At 35.5% G+C, this 21833-nt stretch overlaps 1 protein-coding gene across 5 annotated transcripts in view; it reads right to left on the bottom strand.

The window, feature by feature from the left end:
* MAP4K3 (mitogen-activated protein kinase kinase kinase kinase 3) overlaps window positions 1-21833 on the bottom strand; it is a 185161-nt gene that overhangs the window by 73849 nt on the left and 89479 nt on the right. For all 5 annotated transcript variants that reach the window (XR_005987929.1, XM_041756085.1, XM_041756087.1 and 2 more), the window contains exons 3-6: window positions 18181-18271; window positions 6395-6459; window positions 696-751; window positions 52-99 (exon numbers count right to left, since the gene is read on the bottom strand). Coding sequence is in view for 4 of the 5 variants with exons in the window: in XM_041756085.1 (XP_041612019.1) it covers window positions 52-99; window positions 696-751; window positions 6395-6459; window positions 18181-18271 (260 nt within the window). In the remaining variant the exon portion in view is untranslated. The remainder of the gene's footprint in view (window positions 1-51; window positions 100-695; window positions 752-6394; window positions 6460-18180; window positions 18272-21833) is intronic.

The following is a 21833-nucleotide window of genomic DNA, read 5'->3' as shown; positions in this document are numbered from 1 at the left end:
CGAGTATTTAAAAATGAAGAGAGGTCATTAGCTTAAACATATGATGTATACCTTTATATCTCTGTGCATTTTTCCTTTACTATGAAGATAGTATAATCCCTGGAATTTCAAAAAACAAAAAAACAAATATTAATAAGACTTTACTACAGAGCATACTTCAAAATGTAAAGTGATTAACTGAATAGTAGTTTCTATTTTTTATTTACTCATTACAGAAAGTCTAGTGGTAATCATTAATTTATTTTACTGAAATAGCCTAAAAGACAAAAGAATCAAGAAAATTAAAGGCAAAGCTTAGCTGGAACTACTAATTTTCTTAAGACAAATACTTTTCACTAAACCTTGCAGATAGTTTGAAATAACTTTTAAAAAGTATAAACGCAATTAGCATTAGAATGAGTTTCAATTCCTATACATAATTCCTATTCAATTCCAACACTTAATTCCTTTCTTTGGTATTAAGGGGAATATAAAATAATAAATCCATAGCAGTTACATTTTAGGAGGTCATATTATCACAGCGAGGCTTTACAGTATTTGCAAATATAATTTGAGTTTACTACACAATCAAAAATATGTTAAAATCCAAGAGTTTACCAAACTAGAATGCTCAATCTTTATTTAACAGATAATACAGAACAATTAAACACTGAATCTAATAAAGAATGGCACTTTCTAATTAGCACTGGATTTACCTGTAGTGTTTCTCTGCTAACATAAGCAATTTGCAGTTCTGACAGAGGTCCCGTTACTGTAAGAAAAGAAAATTAATATTAATGAAATTAGTCAAGGTATGTTTTTCAGTGAATGACGAAGTTTTATAAGCTCCACTAAGCAATAGCCTTGATATACCTAAACAACTGTACTAAAATGTAAGCTCCATGAAGGCAGAATTTTTTAAATCTGATTTTCTCATTGTTGTATCCCCAGTATTTAGAACAGTGCCTGGCATGGGAAAGCTGCTACATAAATGTTTGTGGAATGAGTAAGACTGAAGAAGCTTAGCTAGTTTTTACTAAAGTTTTTCTAAAATTGGTATGTAATACGTATCCCCAGTATTTAGAACAGTGCCTGGCATGGGAAAGCTGCTACATAAATGTTTGTGGAATGAGTAAGACTGAAGAAGCTTAGCTAGTTTTTACTAAAGTTTTTCTAAAATTGGTATGTAATACATATATTAAGGCTAGTTTTTTGTTATTCTTTAAGGAGGTATGCAGAGGGAGAAGGAATGAGAGATTCTTAAATCAGGGCTCAATCTCATGACCCTGAGATCACAAACTGAGCCAAAATCAGGAGTCAGACACTTAACCAAATGAGCCACCTAGAGGCCCCATATTACAGCTAGTTTTAAGTCAATATTTTTTTTCCTTAAAATAATTATCTTTATAGCTATAAAATTAGTATGCTCATTATAAAAATCCAATCAATAGACAAGTTTGGAAAGTAAAGGTCTCTTCCTTAGTCGAATTACTCAAGAACAGGCACTATCAATAGTTTGACCTATAATCTATCAGATGATTTTATGTAGAAATAGATTTTAAATAATGTATATATACATCTCACAGAAAAATATGAATGGGATCATATTACACATAAAATTCCGAAACCTGCCTTTTTCACTTACCATCAAAACATGTAACTCAATCATAATATTTAAATAATGTTTCTCTGTGTGCATCTATCCACTACTGAAGACATTTAAGCATTTTCTCTTTCATTACCAAATCACTTCAGAATAAAGAAATACATTAAGTGGGATAGGCTATTCTAAAAATCGAATTAAATTCCAATGATAGAATCTTTTGCTAGTTAGTAAGTGCTTTGTAAAAATGTTTACTTTCAAATATTTGTGATATTTTACAATTGTGGAAAACAGAAATCTATTCACTTAGATTTTGTTGAGAACAAGTCTTGGAATGAATGCCTGAAGATAAGTCATATAAGAATTAGTTCTTGTGGTTTGTAAACCCACTCTCACTAAGATGGGCCTCCTTTAGATTTCTGTTTCCACAATATGGCAAACAATCTGAAAATCCTGAAAGTAACACCTAGAAATGACAGAAAAGAATATTTTAAATAATCTTTTAAATGCCTAAGTTAAGCAATAAGAGACTTCCCCAGGAGCCAAAAACAAAAGGGAAAATGAAAATCAGAAGGATAAAAATGTGAAATATTCTAGCTATCTCTAAGAGGAAAGTCATCTTGGTAAGCTGGGGCTTTATTTTTATCCACTTCATGGGCATAAAGGAAAATGCCATTCATTGGTCTGTAGACAAAAAGTTAGAAAAAATATGCCCATAAAACCAGAACCTTCAAAGGGCCACATCCTCATATTAAATGGTAGACAAGGACAAGGAGAAAACTAAGGATTTTGTGTCATGGCCTGGGATGTGGACAGGGGAAAAATGTCTTCTAGATTCTATCACCATAGGCGGCTTCTTCCCTCAGGTTTAGGGTTCAAATGTATCAGATAAACTGAGGTCTTGGGATCATAGGGGGGAAAAAAAAACCCCTCTGTGGAAGGACACACACTCAAAAGGCATATGGAATTCTCATTGAAGATGATCTCAGAATTTAAAATTTTGGGGACGCCTGGGTGGCTCAGTGGTTGAGCATCTGCCTTCAGCTCAGGGTGTGATCCCAGAGTCTCGAGATCGAGTCCCACATCGGTCTCCCTGCATGGAGCCTGCTTCTCCCTCTCTCTGTGGGTCTCTCATGAATAAATAAAATCTTAAAAAAAAAAAAAAAGAATTTAAAATTTTTAAATAACTGAAAAGCAATTCATCGTAAATGACATCGAATGTAGAAAACTGTTAGAGAACAATATTAAAAGAAGAAAAATGTTCAACAGAAAAGAAAAAAATGCATTATGTTGGAACAATAAAAGGTCTAATGTTCTTCAAAAAAAGAAACATAAATAAAAGGAGAGAAGAAACTCATGAAAAAACATAAATTCAAATGGATCCTCCCCCCCCACCAACACATGCGCGCGCGCGCACGCACACACACACACACACACACACACACACACACACACACACTCTCCTGTGGTAGTTTAAAACATGTCCATGAATTTTTTGGTAGTTTCCACCTCAAGTGTTGGAATTTAATTCCCTTCCCGAGAATGGTCTGGCCAGAAAGGACTTGCTTCTAAAGAACAAAATACGGTGGAAGTGATAGAATACAACTTCTACAACTACATCATTGAAGGCTTTGTGGCTTCCTCCTTGCTCTTTGGGATCACGTACTCTGGCGGAAGCCAGCTGCAACATCGTGAAGACACTCAAGTTGTCCTATAGCTAGATCCACATAGTAAAAAACTAAGACCTGCCAACAGCCAACCAAGGACCTGAAGCTTTCTGCCAATAGCCATATTAAGTGAATCAACATGAAAGTGAATTCTCCAGCCCTCATCAAGCCTGCAGATGACTGCATTCCCAGCCAATAGCTAGACTACAACTTCATGAAAGAACTTGAGCTAGATATGCCCAACTAAGCCATTCTTGAATCCCTGACCTTCAGAAACTGGGACATAATATTTGCTGTTTTAAGCTGCCAAATTTTGGGATCATTTGTTATACAGCAATAGACAATTAATACAATTCCCTCTTATAAGAAGATTTAAATTTTAAAAAATCCTATGGAGTGATGGAATTAAGAGCAGTAAAGCAAAATATAAAAATCGGCTTAATGATACCTTAGAAAGCAGAAATAATAGGAAAAAAAAGCAGACTCTGCAAATTTTGCATGACAGATCAAAATATGCTTTGCATACACCTATACAAAAGCAAACTCCCATTAAGCATTAGCTTTAATGAGAAAAAAAACCTCCTCTTTCACTAGATGAAGTAACCCAAGTTATACTACTCCCACAGAATGACAACGCGATAAAAGAGAGAGGAGAAAGAGAAACACAGAAAGAAATGGAGGTATTTGTCTTATGCAGCTGTGCAAGTAGAGAGCTCTGCAGAGTAGCCAAACAGGAGTATTACACATTGCCATAAGGAGGTCACCGGGTGGAAATCAGGATGCAGTCAAGAGTGAATACAGACAGATACTGGGGTTGTGTATACAGTTGCTAACCAGTATAAATTAACAAATTCATATTACTTTGTTACTTCCAACATTTGGTTGAAATGGAATGACAAGAAACAGGACAGAACTATTTCTGTAACTAAACTGGTCTTCTTGCTTCTTAATGAAGAAAGCAGAACCAGACACCTAAGACCCAGCATATATACATCTGATGTTACTTAACAATCCAAGAAACGCTAAAGAAAGGGACGCTTGAAAAACTAAAGATGTAAATGAAGGAATGAAAAATTACAAGAGAATGAGCCACAAATACAAAATGAAGGGAGACTTGAAATCGAACCAATACTTTCTAGAGATGAAAAATATAGTCACCAAAATTAAATCCTAATGGATGTACTAAGCACAGCTGTAACATCAGTGAGCCAACTCTAAGATGGTTGTGAGTATCCTCAGTGCTCTACTGAAGGATTACAAAGTGCAAAATATGCAGCTGAACTTAAGAGACATGGAGAAGGTCTAATGTATACCTAACCTAATTGATATTCTAAAAGGAAAAATCAAAGAGACTGGGGTAGAAAAGATTTTAAGAGATAGTAATTAAAAAAAAAAGAGAGAGAGAGTAATTGACAATGATTCAGGCTTGATGAATAAATTAAATCCTCTCAGGTAAGGATTTTAAGTCCTAAGCAAGAAAAGTGTAAAGTATCCATGTTTAGATACTAAAAACATAAAAAATTAAGAAGAAGAAAAGTCTTAAAATCAATTAGAAAGGAAGAATAATATGCAGTTGGAGTGACAAAAGATACCAACAACTACAGAAGCTAGAAGACAGTTGTCTAGTATCTTCAAAATGCTGCCAGAACATATCTGCTTCTACCCCCCACTGAAACTACGATTGAAGAGTGAGAGTCAAACACTGAGAGACCCAGCAGAAACAGCTTCAGGATGAAGGAAATTAAATAAGTGAGAAAAAAAAAAACAGTAGATAAATTAGTCCAAATTAAGACCAAAAAAGGGAAATAGCTTCTTGAATTTAGAATGCAGAAATCATAAGCTTCCAGAAATACTGTGTATGTTCTGCAATGCAAAATAAGGCCAAATATTTCTCAATTTTCACTGAATCTCTGAAATCAAAATGTCATTAATAAAAAAATTCTCAAATATAAAGAACAACCATATATAATAAAAAATATTCTCAGAAAAGAAATACCTTCTCATAAAGTAGAAATGTTCTCATGTTCTTCCATCTGGCTTTCCGAGGCTCCCCATATCTGACCCTATTCCCCAATAGGGAATAGATTGCATACCAGTATGAGTGATCTCACATGTCATACCTTCATGTCACTGTATTGTTGTTTCATCTCCTAGAATGTCCTACCTCTTCTACTCAAAGTTTATATATCTTACAAAGACCAATTAAAAACCCATTTTCTTCAATAAGCCTTTGAAAACAATTCCAGAAAATCTATCATTTCCATTCTGCCATTCCAACTATAGTTAGTAGTACCTTAAAATACTATTATGTCAATATTATGGTAAGGAAAATCTACACCAAGAAGATACAGTAAATTGAAGTGAAATGGGAGACAGTAAAATTCCTAATCAAAGAGTCTTTTAACATCTGCTTTATTACAATCAGCCCCCCAAATTACATAAGGGGCCCTAATGGGAAAATCTGAGCCCAAATCCCATATCAAGAAAAATGAAAATTTTTTCCAAAATAATTTCTCATAAAATTGACATATGACTTAAGACATTATTTTATTTTATATCAAAAAGCACAGCTTCAGTAAAAGAATAAACCTACTCTGCAGTTTGTGACAATTACCCATTAAAAGAACCAGAATGAGACAGGGAGAGAAAGAAAAGACAAACACTGTCATTGTACTTTACAAATCTTTCTTAAATATTCCACTAAAATCTCAATTTAAAAAAGATTTAATTTCCCAGAATCTAGTATTTGAAAAAGTAAACAATTTAATTGATGATTCTTGAATATATGAGAGTAAAATCAATTATCTTTGTATTAATAGTACTCATGTATTAACTGGATATTCTTTTGGCTTAATGTTCACAACCAAGGCCTTTATGTATATATATTTTTTTTTTTACAAATCTGAGTTTGAAATTTTGAACTAATTATACATATCTTCTTTAAAATCAGCAAATAATTCAACTGCACATAATTTTGCAACTTATAAAGCAAATGCTCTTCATTTGTATAGATCTTAAATTCTTTTAGATATCTAATAACGATAAAACATACCTTCCTCAAAGCAACATTCATGCTTTAATACAGTAAATAACTATATTTTAAGAAATTCTACTTAATTTGTATAAAACATAACTTTTGCCTTACCATGATAAATATCCTGTAAAGAACCACCTCCACAAAACTCCATGCAAATCCAAAGTTTATCTCGCCTACAAAGAGAAAATAAGCATGTATCACATTGTCATGATTAAAATTATGTGAGGTAACAAGTATTTTAAGATTGTATCCTATAATCTTGAAAAAAACCACGTAAATGCAAAGTGCTAAGAAAAAAGCTAGTTAATCACTATCAGTAAAAGAATTACTTAATATGTTATCATAAGGCAACTCAAGATTTTAATCCTTAAAATACATCATTTGTAGGATATAAAGATGTCATCAGGTACATTCAAATGAGAGAAAATTTCCTTTTAGTTAAAAGCTTCTTACCATGTACCCGAAGACGGTATTATAAAAGTTAAATGTTAATTAAAACATTCATACCAAAAACTATGTAGAAAATTCACTACAGAATGGTAATATATCTCAAAGCATATCACTTTAACAGTGTCATCATCAACAAAACAGACGAATGTATACTTTACCCTCACACCTAGATTCAACCAAGGTCTTTCCAAAATAATCTGTTAAAATTTATCAGTCTTTAGATAGCATTTCTCTCTCACACTCACTTGATACCATCATCACACTCACAGGAGAAATGATTAGCAAAATTTAATAGCTTACTCCTTGGCTCAATCATTCACTACTTCATCTCAAAGTGTACCAAGAAATGTAGTATTCTTATGGGACAGAGATGGACTAGAAAGTCTCTGAACTCAGCAAGTTCAATAGAATGCAGAATATTCTGCCTTATATGTCTTTCTCACCACTGCATTCACAGTACCTAGAAGAAAAGCCAGCAGATATTTCATAAATAAATGAATGCAAGAGTGACTGAAAGAATAAACATATGGGTTAGATACATCAAGAGTCAGCAAACCACGGCTAATGAGCCAAATACAGCCTGCTGCCTGATTTGTACAGCTCATGAACTAAGAATGGTTTTTATATTTTGAAATCATGGAAGGGCAAAAGTCAAAAGAAGAACAGCACATGACAATTACAAGAAATTTAAATTTTAGTCTCCATATAAAGTTTTCTTGAAACACAGTCACATTCATTTATGTTTACGTTTGTACTAAAGCAACAAAGTTGAGTAACTATGACAGAGAGAAACCGACAAAGCCTAAAATATTTACCATATGGTCTTTTACAGAAAAGACCCTGGATTAGATTATAATTTCATTAAGTACATAATCTAGGCATGTATAAAGTTCTATGATAACCCAGAGGTAAGAATACCTAGGAAAGTCAAGGGAAATAACTAGGGAGGAGACACCATTTGAATTGGGTCTTGAAGTAGGAATTCATCACAGAGACAGGGGACTCTGAGCAGAGAATGACAATTTGACAGAAGATGCCACAGTTGAGAGACTGTGGGTGATATAATGTGAGTGGAACACAGAGTAGCTGAAGAGACAATGGCAGGAAAGGAAGCGAGAATAGGTTGGATCACACTGTAAAGCAACACTTGGTTTGTAAGCTCCTCAGTTTAGTTACCTTCATCTAGATGATCTCTACTTAATTCTTTTAAAATGTGGCATCCAGAATCAAGCATTATTCCAAGTGTTGCATCAACAGTTCATAAAAAGTGGAGCTGTTAATCAGGAGTAGATCACATATGGTGGTATTGGTGAGATTAACCAGACCTAAGAGGTGAACTGACCTGGGTGAGTGCAATGGACAATGCAGCATGTAACAAGGGAACACAAGTATCCAAGCATAAAGGTTGGCAAACTTAAGAGTACAGAGTGAAAAAATTACCATGGTTCTAAAGGCAAAGCTGCATATCATGAGGACCAGAAGAAATCTAAAGTCACAATAGTATCTAAAATTCACAGAAATCTGAAGTCACTTTAGTATCTAAAATCCACCTACCAATGAAAGAAACTGAGGCATGACAGTATGGTATATAGTATGAGCTAGCTCCCCAGTGGCCTGGTTTTAATAACTCTCAGAATGGATGCCTAGTGCTGGCAGATGTGTAGCCTTATCCAAAAGTATGAAGGCATTTATGACTAGTGATTGCTACACAGGGAGAAGTCTGTCTAGCTCAGAGAATCTAACAATTACCTCCTTTATTTGAACACTTATATTTCTATTAACTTGGCTAAAGGCTTATCTTCAGGTTCTTAGCAACTGCTCTTAAAAACTGATTTGCAAGGCTGAAGTGAACTAAAACCTCTGGATCTTTTTTGTATAAATAGTCATCAGATGATTTTCTCCAGCAACACATTTACCTGGTTCATTAAAACTATGCATAGGGCTTTGTCCTTATTTGTTAAATCTCATTCTTTAAAAAAAAAAAAAAAAAGTAGTCTTGATTCACATACTTTTGTTTCTGACATACATCTTACCAGCTCTCCAACTGTTTTTACTTAAAATACTTGAGCATGGACATTATGACACTCATTTCTAATTGGAAACACCCCTCTGTACTACTGCTCACACGCTCCAGAAGTGGTTGACTGGAAAGACCCTAAGCAGGGGTCTACCTTCCAGAAGCAGCTACTATAAGGGCTTTGCTTTTAAGCTATTCTGATCTGTATGAGTGAGTGTACTAAAGAGCTAAGAAATGTCAGAAATATTTTTTTTTACTGATGACATAAATCTACTCTATGTAGACTGCTTACAATGACCATTTGGTACCTCTCTGCCTTTGCTTGAAATAGAGTGTAAGACCTTGGCCAGTCCACCAACCAATAAACTTTGGAATGAATGCTGCTTTGGCTCCAATTTTATATGTGCAGATAAATGGAAGACAGCACAGCCTGGTCTCTCTAGGTTAGCTGAATCCTTTCTCTAAGAATGGTGATTCTCAAAAGTGTGGTCTGGAGGTCCCTGAGAGCCATTCAAGGGGATCAGCAAGGTCAAACAATTTTCATAATAACACTAAAAAGCTATTTTCCCTTTATACTCTCATGAGAATCCAGAGGAATTTTCCAGAAACTAGACAAAGTGCTGTTGATGTCATTCCTCCAACAGCTACTGCAATATGTGCTTATGTATTCTTGCTTCAAAATTCTCTGAAGTTTTAATTTTTAATATAGTGATTATCAATAGATAATAACCTACATAATTTAAACAAAAGCTCTTTGTGGTACTCAGTAATTTTTAAGAATGTAAAATAAAAGGGGTTCTAATACCAAAATGTTTGGGAACCACTACTCCATAGTATTTTCACATCTGCTCCCAAATGGACCATGTAAAATACCGTCCCCCAAGTGGTTAAGGAATAGGTAGTAGGTGAGTGGTTGTTTGCAGTCTGCTCAGGATAAAATGAAATAACATGTAAATTGTTTAGTAAAAGACCCAGAATATAAACCCAATTTATATTCTGTAAGCTGTTTTCTACTCCTTTTGTTATAATTCATCTTGTAGTATATTTATGTAAATCACCTAAGTTGTTCCTGGAACTGAAGAAAGGTATAAATAAATAAAATTGGTGTTTTCTTTTTTAAGAAAGAAAAAGAGAGAGAGATGGAATTGACTAACGACTTCTTACTAAAGTCCTGTTAATCGCTTCTTTCTTATAAATGCTAATTATCTGATTAATAATTTATCCTAGTCGGAGCTGATGACTGGGATCAAGTTTAACAGTCTACTCTGTAGAAATCACCTTTTTCTTTCCTTTACAAATTGGTCATTGCCAATCCCTAATATTTTGGTGTCTCCCCTATTTGTCAAAAGACACTGATAGTGGATACCAATCCTGTTAACCTTTCAGTATAACAAGATACAATTTATATAAGTCTAAAAGCTTATATTCATTTAAAGTGTCTAGCTGAAAAAAAAAATAAAGTGTCTAGCTGTTTTATAATTATCTCACCTATCTCGTGCTTCAATCCCTACGTAGTAATGCTTTTCCTACACTTTGCAACTTGAAAATAATTCTCCTCAGTAGAGAAAACAGACACAGGAAGTAAGTTCTCTATAATATATATTTCACTATCTCTTGATCCTCTACTTGACACTGTTCTATTCCCTTTTCCCATCCTGCTTAAAAGCATAATTTTCTAGTCATTCTATGTAAAATGACTTTCTAAACTTAAAGGAAAAAAAAAATCAGGATTTGAAAAAATATATACTACATATATACTCTTTACCTTTTAAGGTGCCTAAAATACTTTTAATTTATATAACAGTCTATTTAGTTAAGTCTGGTATTATCAAAAAAAGGTTGAATATTTAGAGTCTATTAGAAAAAGGACTTCCATCTGTTGCATGAATGTCCCTCTTGTGATGACAAATTTGCATCTGCTTTTGGTCATTCACCAAGCCATCTGCCTAACAGGAAAGGACTCAAGTCAATCAGCCCATTTTATGCAGGCCAATACATCCCAAAAATCTTTGTCCCTAGACAGCTACAGTTAACCACTAAGGTAAATATTCAAGGTATCACTATAGGTATTAAATTTCCTCAGAATTCTTTTTTTTTTTTTTTTTTTTTTGAGAGAGAGAGAGAGAGAGAGAGAGAGGCAGAGACACAGGCAGAGGGAGAAGCAGGCTCCATGCACCGGGAGCCCGATGTGGGATTCGATCCCGGGTCTCCAGAATCGCGCCCTGGGCCAAAGGCAGGCGCCAAACCGCTGCGCCACCCAGGGATCCCCTTTTCTCTTATTTTGTAAAGCTGCCTATCTTTTAAGGAAGAGAAAAATAAATAAAACAGGGGAAGTTCACTATTTTAATCTTCTAGTTCAATGTTTACTAGGAACATATAGGAACTAACATTCTAATACTAATTCTATTTCACTTAACTGACCATCTTTTAATTTCTAAAACATACTTTTTAATCTTCCCATACTTTGTAACACATCACAAACTTAAAACTGATTAGACAATACAGACTTATATATTTTGCCCAAATATAATATAACTTAAAAAGGAAAATAAAATGTGAGCAAGATGACCAAGAATCCACAGCTCTAGAATATCTGCTAGAAACTGGCATACCAAATCATTCTCCCTGAGATGGGATGGCCATCCATGCCCCCACAGTGCAGTCCCCTCATATCTATACTTAACTGTGGGTTATCTTGCTGAAAAGCATTTGCCAATAGCTACTCCACCATATTCAGCAAAAATAATTCAACTTATAACCATAACTGTCAATGTGAAAAATAAAAAATTTGATAACTGCTAGTTGTTTTAATATAGGGTATTTATTTGAACTGAATTTAAAATATTTTGGTGCATTTTTATTTTAAGATTTTATTTATTTATTTAGAGAGAACGAATGTATGTGGGGGGGGGGCACAATGGGACAGGGAGAGAGAGAATCTCAAGCAGACTCCCCACTGAGCATGGAGCCCAAAGCAGGGCTCCATCTCATGACCCAGAGATTATGACCAGAGCTGAAATCAAGAGTCAGACACTCAACTGACTGAACCACTCAGGTGCCCCCGGTGCATTTTTCAACAGACATGCAAAAACTACTGCCTTCCAAAATGTTATAGGTAATTCATCTATCTCCTTAACCATTAACAAGGGGTAGTTCTTTATTCAGAGATACATATTTATCTATATTTATACCTAACAATTAGCCCCCAGTTCAATCTACTAATTTCCAAAGAATGGGTGACTAGACAGCAAACCTACATGAAGTATAGTTCCCATTTAAAAACAATCAATGTATAGGGCACCTGGGTGGCTAAGTCGGGTAAGCTCCTGCCTTTGGCTAGGATCATGATCTTGGGGTCTTGGGATCCAGCCCCATAATCAGGCTCCCTGCTCAGGGAAGAGCCTGCTTCTCCCTCTCCCTCTACTCCTCCCCACTGCACATACACTCTTTCAAATAAATAAAATCTTAAAAATAAATATTTAAAAAACAATGTACAGTGAGACCAGTTCATGTGAAATGCCACATACTGTAGTCTTCTCTTGGAAATTAACAATGACACTGGTAAGTTAAAGGCTCTAAGAAACCCTGCAATGAAGCAGGGGTTGTTGCCAGAAGGGAAAGGAAGATCGGTGGGGAGAGGAGACAAAAGATAAGAAAGAAAGGAAGAATGGGGATAGTGAAAGTTGGGGAAGTAGGAAAAGAGGAGGAGGAAGAAAGGGATAAAAAAGGAACAAAGAGGAAGAAGAAATAAAACTTCCACTACTTCCCCAAATTATTTATTCCATAGACCCACTTGTTTTAAATCACGTATCAGCATCCCCAGAACTAATGTTCTGTAGGAAACACCGTAGCAACACTGATATAAAGAGGTATTCTCATTATAGAGTTCCACCAATTTTTCTGCTTAAAGCAGTGGTTCTCAACTGAGGGTGATTTTGTCCCTCAAGGAATTTGGCAATGTCGAAGACATTTTGGGTTGTTAAAACTGGGGAGGTGCTACTGGCACCTAGGAGAGGTTAAGGAAATTGCTAACTATCCTATATGGCCTTTGAAGTAACTGCTATTACTACTCCTCCTATTGCCCTTGAAGGAAACAAATGTTGTTTGTGGGAGAATAACCAAAAAACTAAAAACAAAACAGGAACACTGGTAGAAAACCGCTGAAATCAGTATGAAGTACCTTAGTTTGGCTAATGGTATGGTACTAGTGTTGATTTCCTAGTTTTGACAAATACACCATGGTTCTGTGAGATGTCAGCATTAGAGAACACTGAGAGGAACTCTTCGTATTCTCTTTACAACTTTGATGTAAATCTAACACATCCCCGAATTAAAAGTTGTCTTTTTAAAAAAAGAGGGTAGCTAAGTATAAATTAAAGTGAACTTAACTATAATCTTTATTTCCATAGTGTGAGCATTCAAAAAAGCATTTCCAGCTATTAAGTTCCTGTGGTTTCCCTCTCCAGCTCCATCTCTAGGCTCCGGAAAAAAAATTCTCCCAGTTTCTATATAACTCAAGAGACAGCCACCTCTTTCCTGGATTACTATAATAAAGGTACTATAATAAATGAACTTACTCCCTGTCTCAATCTCCTACACATCAGGTCCGTTCTCCAAAGAATTTATCACTGTGTTACAACCTTTAGCAAAGACGCTCAATACCTACAGGTCCTAATTAAGGGATAGAAAGTTCTTTTTGGCCACATCTCTATAGCCTTATGTATTGTTACTACACCCTTTCCCTTTAGGCTCTAATATGAAACTATTAGTTGTCTCCTGAGCACTTCATGATTTTTTTCATGCATGCATTTCTTTTGCCAGAAATTACGATTTTCTACACACATACACATGCTATAATAAACATCCACTAATACTTTAACACTCAATATTTAGGAATCATATCATGCATAGAGCTTTCTCGGATTCCCTCACTTTGACAAAATTAGATTTTTCTATCATCTTCACCACTTTGGGTCTTATGTGGAAATTATTATTGCACCTAGCATATTTTGTTGCAATTATTTGCTCGTGTGTATTTCTTTTATTAGATTAAGAACTCCTTAAAGGCAAGAGCTGTGTTTTATCAGTCTTTACATCTCCAGAAACCAATATAGCACTCTATATACATCCATTTTTTAATAATGGTGGTGATCTGGGGTGCCTGAGTGGCTCAGTCAGTTAAGAGTCTGCTTTTGGCTTAGGTCATGATCCCAGGGTTCTGGGATCGAGTCCTCCCCATCAGGCTCCCTTCCCTTTCCCCCTGCTCGTGCATGTGCTCTCTCAAATAAATAAATAAAACTTTTTAAAAAATGGTGGTGATTTACAAATGTTATGAGATAAATTACGCTCATGCAAAGTTCTGATCTATTTGCTTATCTTTCGAGGGGTATCTGTTGTTTTTCAACTGCAGCTTTAAGAGTTCAAACTGGAGAGAACAGTCTCAATTTTCTTAATTTGTTCTGATAGGATATGTTGGGCTAGGAATGCTTAGAAGGAACCTAAAGAGTCATTACTCACTTAAAAGAAGCAACAGTTAAAGTCTACTGGAAGAATAGGTCTAGGACAATTTAAATCTGTTTCATATACACAAAAAGATCTACAAAAAAATATATACCCTAAACCAGCACTATTTTCTTTTATAAACTTCAGAGAGTTTTGTCTATCCAGTCTTTGTACAGTATAGGTACTTAGGCTCTTAACAGACACAGACTTTAAATGATACTGAAGAGAAGAGTAGGGAATGCCCTATTAAGAATAACACTAGGTATCCTGTTTTTGAGGAGCTCAGTTTCAGGATTTCTTCAAGAAATGAGCATAGCTACTCTATTATAAAAGAGGCTTCTGAACTTAATTATATGCTGATCATCTATTCAGTAAATTTACAGGGTAAGTTTGATTTCCTGAAGGGGAAATGTATTAATTTAGCTCAATTTCCTCAAAAATTTTTTTGTCTAAATTTGTTATAATAGGCTATAAAGGCAATAAGAAGGAAGTTGCTAAGAACAGTATATATTTTAGGGGGATTATATCAAGTTAAAAAAAAACAAGTTCCTTGTCTTCGGTAAAATCATTTGGTAAAGAGAAGGAATCCAAGAAACCATGTTCCCTTTGAGATGAAATCTGGCCGTCCCAGGCTGAGTAATATGGTAGACAGCCAATCAGCTATCTAGAGAGCCTGGTTTAAATCCTGGGTTAAAACCAGTGCCTGGTTTAGATCCATCCATCTTTGGATGACCTAAAGAAGTCATCTGATGCAGCATCCCATTTTCTCATCAGTAAAAAGAGTGGGCCTAGTGACAATATCCCTTAGTTCCTTCCAGCTCTAATACCTGGAAGCCTAATCATTAGTATTCTGCACTCCAAATTTGACTGAGTCTGGACTTTAATTAGGAAAAAAGGGAAGAATCACTATAGAAAAAAAGAGCTAGAGAAGGAAAGAATTAATTGCTGTTCTGTTATACTACTGTTTGCTTTCCTATCACTTTCATCAGTTACGCCAGTTACAGAATAAAACATCTATTTAAACCTGCATTTCCTATGTTGGATTATACAAGTCCAAACTAACAGCTCTATTGAAAAAAATGACTCCAATGTTGCTGTTTTACTTTGGTTTCTGGGCAATTTTGCTGTGTAGTCTTACATTTGGATTAAAAGTACCCTTTAAAAAAATTCACCTAGCTATACACAAAACATAAATTTGTGTACCCTCAGTATGTACATTATGCTCCCCAAAAAGTTTACATTAAAAAAGATATTCAGAATATAGTCAGAATACACATCTCCTGAAATCTAAGAGAAAACACAATTTTTGTTAAGCATAACCTAATTTGCTTTCTCGTAGTATGTCTAGAAGTGAAGGTTAACTCAAGGGGAATTCACATTTTGGTGGGTAATAAGAACAAATCTTTTGCTGCCTAATCTGTACAGGAAGACTCTTATCTAAGTAACCCGGACAAATGTCCAGTTTAGTTTAGTGTTAGGGGTTTTTTAGGGGGTGGGGGTGGAGTTTTATTTGGTCAGCTCTTTCGGCAAGAAAGAAAGATTGAGTCAATCTTTCTTCCACAAGCACAATATTACAGAGAACTACAACTCTATTCTGTCAGTAACTTGCAATTGGACTGTAAACTAAATACTTGATATTAAACTCTCTCAAGCACCTTAAAGAATGGAAATAGTATCTACCAAAGTAATATTGATAACAGTGTTGTTGAAAAGATCAAATGAGATATTAACATAACACTTAAAAATAGTTAAGAAGCAGTAATAGCAAAAGTAGTAGTAATAGAGGTTAGTAATTAGGAAGCATTATATCTTAACCACTGTTCTTAACACTTTACATATATTTACCCATTATCCTGTAGCTATCACACCATGTATCTATTATTATCCCCATTTTATAGATGCGGAAATGGAGGTTCAGAGTAGTTAGGTAATTTGCTGTAAGTCATTCAGTTAATAAATGATGGAGTCAAGACTCAACCAACCCAAACAATCTGACTCCAGAACTCAAGCTCTTCACTAACCTATGCGCTATCGTCTCCATGGCAGAAAGACCAAGGTTGCCATATATATGGATGGGGCTATCCTGGAATAATAAATTAGGCTTTGAATAGTCCCACAGTTCCAGAAGATTCAGACCATGTTTGAGAAATACCCTTAGATCAACAACTTGTTTACCCTTGGGAGGAGAAAAACATTTTGTGATGCTTCTCAGCCGAATACAAGTAGGTCATTTTGTTAGGACCAGTAACAATAAAATAAATTGTTTTGAAGTGATGGTTTTAATGGTTTTAATGTATTGGCAGTAATCAATTCTTTTTATTACAAACTTAACTGATTTTTTTTTTTAACTTAACTGATTTTAAAATCAGTTTCTGGGACACCTGGGTGACTCAGTCGGTTGAGTGCCTGACTCTTGGTATCAGCTCTGGTCATGATCTCATGGTCAAGGAATCAAGCCGTGCATTGGGATCTGTGCAGCACAGAGTTTGATTCAGATTCTCCCCATCTCTGCCACTCACTCTCTCTCTCTCTCAAATAAAACCTTTTTAAAAAGGGGGGGGGGGAGCTGTTTCTTTGACTTGATATAGTAATTGCCTGTGCTGAATCTGTCCATAAAATAAAAATTGATGCAGAAACTGTGTTTCTGTTTGAACCACTCACCATTAAAGTGGTTTTAAATTGGCTGTTATAGAACCCATTCAAAATATATTAACGGTCATTGACCTGAGGGTAGTACCCATCCCTATGTTAAGTGAAGTCTCCATTAAACTCACTCTTCAATCTGAATGAAGGTGGGGCAATCAAAACTGTTCAAGAGTGGTTAGAATTGGGCAGCCCTGGTGGCTCAACGGTTTAGGTTTAGCGCTGCCTTCAACGGCTCAGGGCATGATCCTGGAGACCCGGGGATCGAGTTCCACGTCCAGCTCCCTGCATGGAGCCTGCTTCTCCCTCTGCCTGTGTCTCTGCCTCTCTCTGTATGTCTCTCATGAATAAATAAAATTTATTTATTTATTTTTTTTAAAAGAGTGGTTAGAATCAAGAAGAGCTGGTCTGGTTGGCTCTTTGCAAGCTGGCAAGAAAAAAGGCAGAACTGCTCTGTCTTTTCCATATGCTGTGCCTCCATCAGAAGAGAAGTGGGGTTTTTTGTACCTAGATCATAGGACGATGGAAGCTACAGTACGCTACTTCCTTATATAGCTTACAGTATAACATAATAAAATGTTGAGTTTTTTTAAGACATAAGAAAACATTCTTCAATCCAATTTTTAAGGAGGAATATTAAAAATAACTAGGTCACAGCATTCAGCTCAAAACTACACACAGAAGTGAACAGAAAAACAGGATTTGACCTCGGAGTCATCCCTGATGGACTATAACCTGGGGTACACAGCATGGTCCCGCCAAACCAAAAACATGGGGCCACAACTCACAGTCTAAGTTTACTTTATCACCTGGGAAAATAAAAAGTCAGTGAAATAATTACAGTTCCCAGTCCTTTGGACAAAATGAAGGGAAGGGATAATGCAGTACCCTGAGGCTAGAAGCACCAAAGAAGGATAAAGTCTCTACTAAAACCCTAGCAGTTAGAGTGCTCCTGAATTTCTAAATCCACCCAAGTCCAGAAATAAGGGGCAATGAATGGTATGTTTAGATCTCTAGGCTATCACAGGAAGACTAACCATTAAGAGTCAATTTTTACCTGCCAGCCTCCTCACTAAACCACATCCCGAATTCCCCAGAGTACAAGAGAAAAATCACAGACAATGATATTGGTCACAGAATGAACATAAACAGGTCAGAAATAAGTTTCATTCACACGAAAATATCCTCTATCCTCAAAACATAAATAAAATTATAAAACATACGATTAGAGCTAATTTTATTTTGTTAAATGTATCAGGTGATAGGAAACAAAACAATGTACCTGAGATAGCTTCCAAAATAAGCAACAATATTTGGGTGTTTACAGTCTTTCATCATAATAATTTCTTGCTGTACAACTGCAAAGTCTTCTCCTAGAATAAAAAACAGGCATGTTGAATATATAGTAGATAAGGTTCAAAATGTCAATTTGTTGGAAAACAAAATAATGTTGATGTTATATTTACTATAGTTTCAGTCCTGACAGAAAGCACAGCGATTAAAAGTCTGAACTCTATAGTTCTAGACTATCTAGAATCAAATACTAACTCTGTGTCTCTTACTAAGCTATGTGAACTTGAGCAAGTTACTTGACTTTTCTGTGCCAATTTCATCCTCTGTAAAACGGGGATAAAAATAACAACTTACCTCATAGGGCTGTTGGAAAAGTTAAATGGGCTAATATATGCAAAATGCTTAGAACAGTGCCCGGTACAGAGTAAGTGCTATATAAGCATTTGTTATTATTAGTATTATGTCTTGGATATAATCATCATATAATCCATTGGAAAACATACATGGCTTTTTTCTTTCATCACCAAATAACATTTAATAAAATTTTAGCACAATTTTAGTACAATTTTAGCTTGTGCTAAATTAAATGTTAGGGTAGGAACCCGTATACACCAGGAGTATCAAATATACCTCCACAAGTTCTTGAGCTGTGAGGCCTACACTCCAGCAGTACTGGATTACCTGATGGCCCACATACACAGGCTTCTCCTGGATGCAAGGGCCTTGTTCCTACTGTACTGGGATGCAGAACTGGATTGTATTTAGCCTGGTGGGACTATTAGTAAATAATCTCTCTCCTTCTACTCCCTTCTTGCCCAAATTCTTCAAAATAAGATCTGGCAATCCTATAGCAGTATCACATGCTCTGGCTCTTGAAAGAACACTTGTGATAGAGAGAAACAGAACTACAGTGAATGCAAATGTGGTGAACCAGAGACTATGCAGAAAGAACAAATGGAAGTACTTATCATTTAAATGAAAGTAGCTCTGCACCACTAATTCAGTTTTTAAAACATTATATACTATGAACAGCCTGATTAAATATATATTAGTGGCAAAGTAAGGAAAAAGGTTTCCTAAGTTACAGCACAAATCCTATTAGGTCATTATGGAAGCCCTGAGATTTTCTTGCCTTGGCATTTTCCTACTATAAACTGAGACTTAAAGTAGCCTACCCATGAACCATTTGAAGCCAGTGTCAAAACTCATCTCACTGCCCCAGTTACAAGGGAAGAAGTAACAGAGAAAAGACAGTATGTCAGGTTCTTAATTTCAGCAATGAAGTGAGTACAAAAATCAATGATTTCCAAAGGAAGAAAAACAGGAAATTTTCATGCTTCCAAAATTTCAGAAGAAAACCACTGAATGAACTATAATCCTCTTCTGAGTTTACTTCACACCATTAAGAATTCCTGATTTTCATTATATTAAGAAAAATCCAGTTAGAAATAACAACAATACCAACAAAAAACTAATTAGGAATGAAAAAAAGCCAAATAAACTAATATCAATTTTCAGGGATATACTAAATATTTTGAAAGTTCTTCACCTTCCTCTCAATTGTACTTGACTGGAAATAGTGAAGGAAACATGAGATCAAAGTTAATCCAGTCAGAATAAACTCTAGGACTTTAGCTTGATGGTTAAGGATAGCAACTCTCTTTCTGGGGGGTATTCACTGCACAATTTAAAGGGAGCCAGCTTTAGAACAAAGTTGATCAGCAAAAACCATGGGGGGAGAAACAGGAAAATGGGAAGGAGGAAGGCTCACCTGAGCCTCTATAGCAAGCCTCATCTGCCTCTGTAAGCTTCAGATACACCTGCACATGATCAATAAATTCCCTGAACTGTTTAAACTACCTTGAGTTATGGTTTCTGTTACAACTGTAAGCGTCACATGATCTTTGCACATATGACACTGCATCAATGTCTGAATGGCTACATTCTCACTAGAATATTATATCCTCTAAGAGAGGACTACGTCTTAATCATTTTTGTATCCCTAGCAACTAATATGTAAGCAATAAAACTGTTGCCTAAATAAATCTATGATACAAGATAATTCCTCTACATGTTGACTCTAAATCAAAAATGTCTGTTTTTTGGTTTAATTTCAACCAGTTATTAACCATGCTTATACAACTGATTGTTTATTTGCTACTTCTGTGTTTAACAAAAGTCTGTGAATGGCTTTAAGTCTTCAACTACATCTTTCCCAGGAAAAGGTGTTAAACCAAAGTGCTTCCTATTTTCCTATGAAGTCATTTTCTATGTGACTATGATGCCCAAGTTAAATTCAAATTTTTGTGGGAAAAAATTTTCATAGAAAAAAAAATCCACAGCTTAATCTTTTTTTAAAGACTTTATTTACTTATTTATTCATGAGAGACACACAGAGGCAGAGAAATAGGCAGAGAGAGAAGCAGGTTCCCTATAGAGAGCCTGATGAGGGACTGATCCCAGGACCCCAGGACCATGACCTAAACAGAAGGCAGATGCTCAACCCCTAAGCCACCTAGGAGCCCCACAGTTCAATTTTTGAAGGTAACTGAAAAAGCCAAATTTGGGCAAGAAAAAAGAAAAGAGTTTGTATATGGCAATAATCCAAAAGAGCCTAATAGTTTTAAAGTACTTTCTTCAAAGCTCCAGAGAAATATACTCCAAAGAATAAACAGGTACCCCCACCCAAAATAACTAGCAACTAGCACACTTAATTGGATACTGTAGAACAGTATGGTTAGGCTAGATACATAATCTCTAAAAATTCTTTCCAATTCTGAAAGTCTAGGATTTTTGTTTAAATTTTTAGACATTAGGGATCCCTGGGTGGCGCAGCGGTTTGGCGCCTGCCTTTGGCCCAGGGCGCAATCCTGGAGACCCGGGATCGAATCCCACATCGGGCTCCCGGTGCATGGAGTCTGCTTCTTCCTCCGCCTGTGTCTCTGCCTCTCTCTCTCTCTCTCTGTGACTATCATAAATAAATAAAAAAATTTTAAATAAATAAATAAATAAATAAATAAATAAATAAATAAATAAATTTTTAGACATTAAAGTGAAGAATACATCTGCCAAAAAATGGCAGAAAGAAAGGCAAGCAGGCAAGTAGGTAGGTAGGCAGACAGGAAGACAGAAAGAAACCCTAATTGAGAAAAACAGGCAAGCCTACAAGCAGAGCAGATCACAAATAAATCCAAGTAAACAAAAAAATACAAAGACTTGAGAAGTTCTTAGAATAAACATGACATATATTTAGTGTTCAATAAATGTTAATTATTTGCAGCAGGCTAAATAATAGCCCCAAAAGTAGAAAAGTCCTAATCCCTAAAACTTGTGATATTACCTTATGTGGCAGAAAGGATTTTGCAAATGTGATGAAATTATGGAACTTGAGATAGGGAAATTATCCTGAATTATTTAAATATAATTACTAGTGTACTTGCAAGAGGGAATCAGAGGGAGACTGGAGTATAAGACAAGAAGCAAAATATTACGCTTTGAAGATAGAGGAAGAGGCCAAGAATTAAAGGAATACAGGGAGTACAGCTCTAAAAGTTGGAAAAGACAAGGAAACGCAATCCCCCTTAAAGTCTCCAGAGGGAATGCAGCCCTATTGACACCTGGATCTTGACCAGTGACACTCAC

This window comes from Vulpes lagopus, chromosome 5 (genome assembly GCF_018345385.1).
Source record: "Vulpes lagopus strain Blue_001 chromosome 5, ASM1834538v1, whole genome shotgun sequence".
Taxonomy (NCBI): domain Eukaryota; kingdom Metazoa; phylum Chordata; class Mammalia; order Carnivora; family Canidae; genus Vulpes; species Vulpes lagopus.
This window is presented reverse-complemented; position numbering and strand designations above follow the sequence as displayed.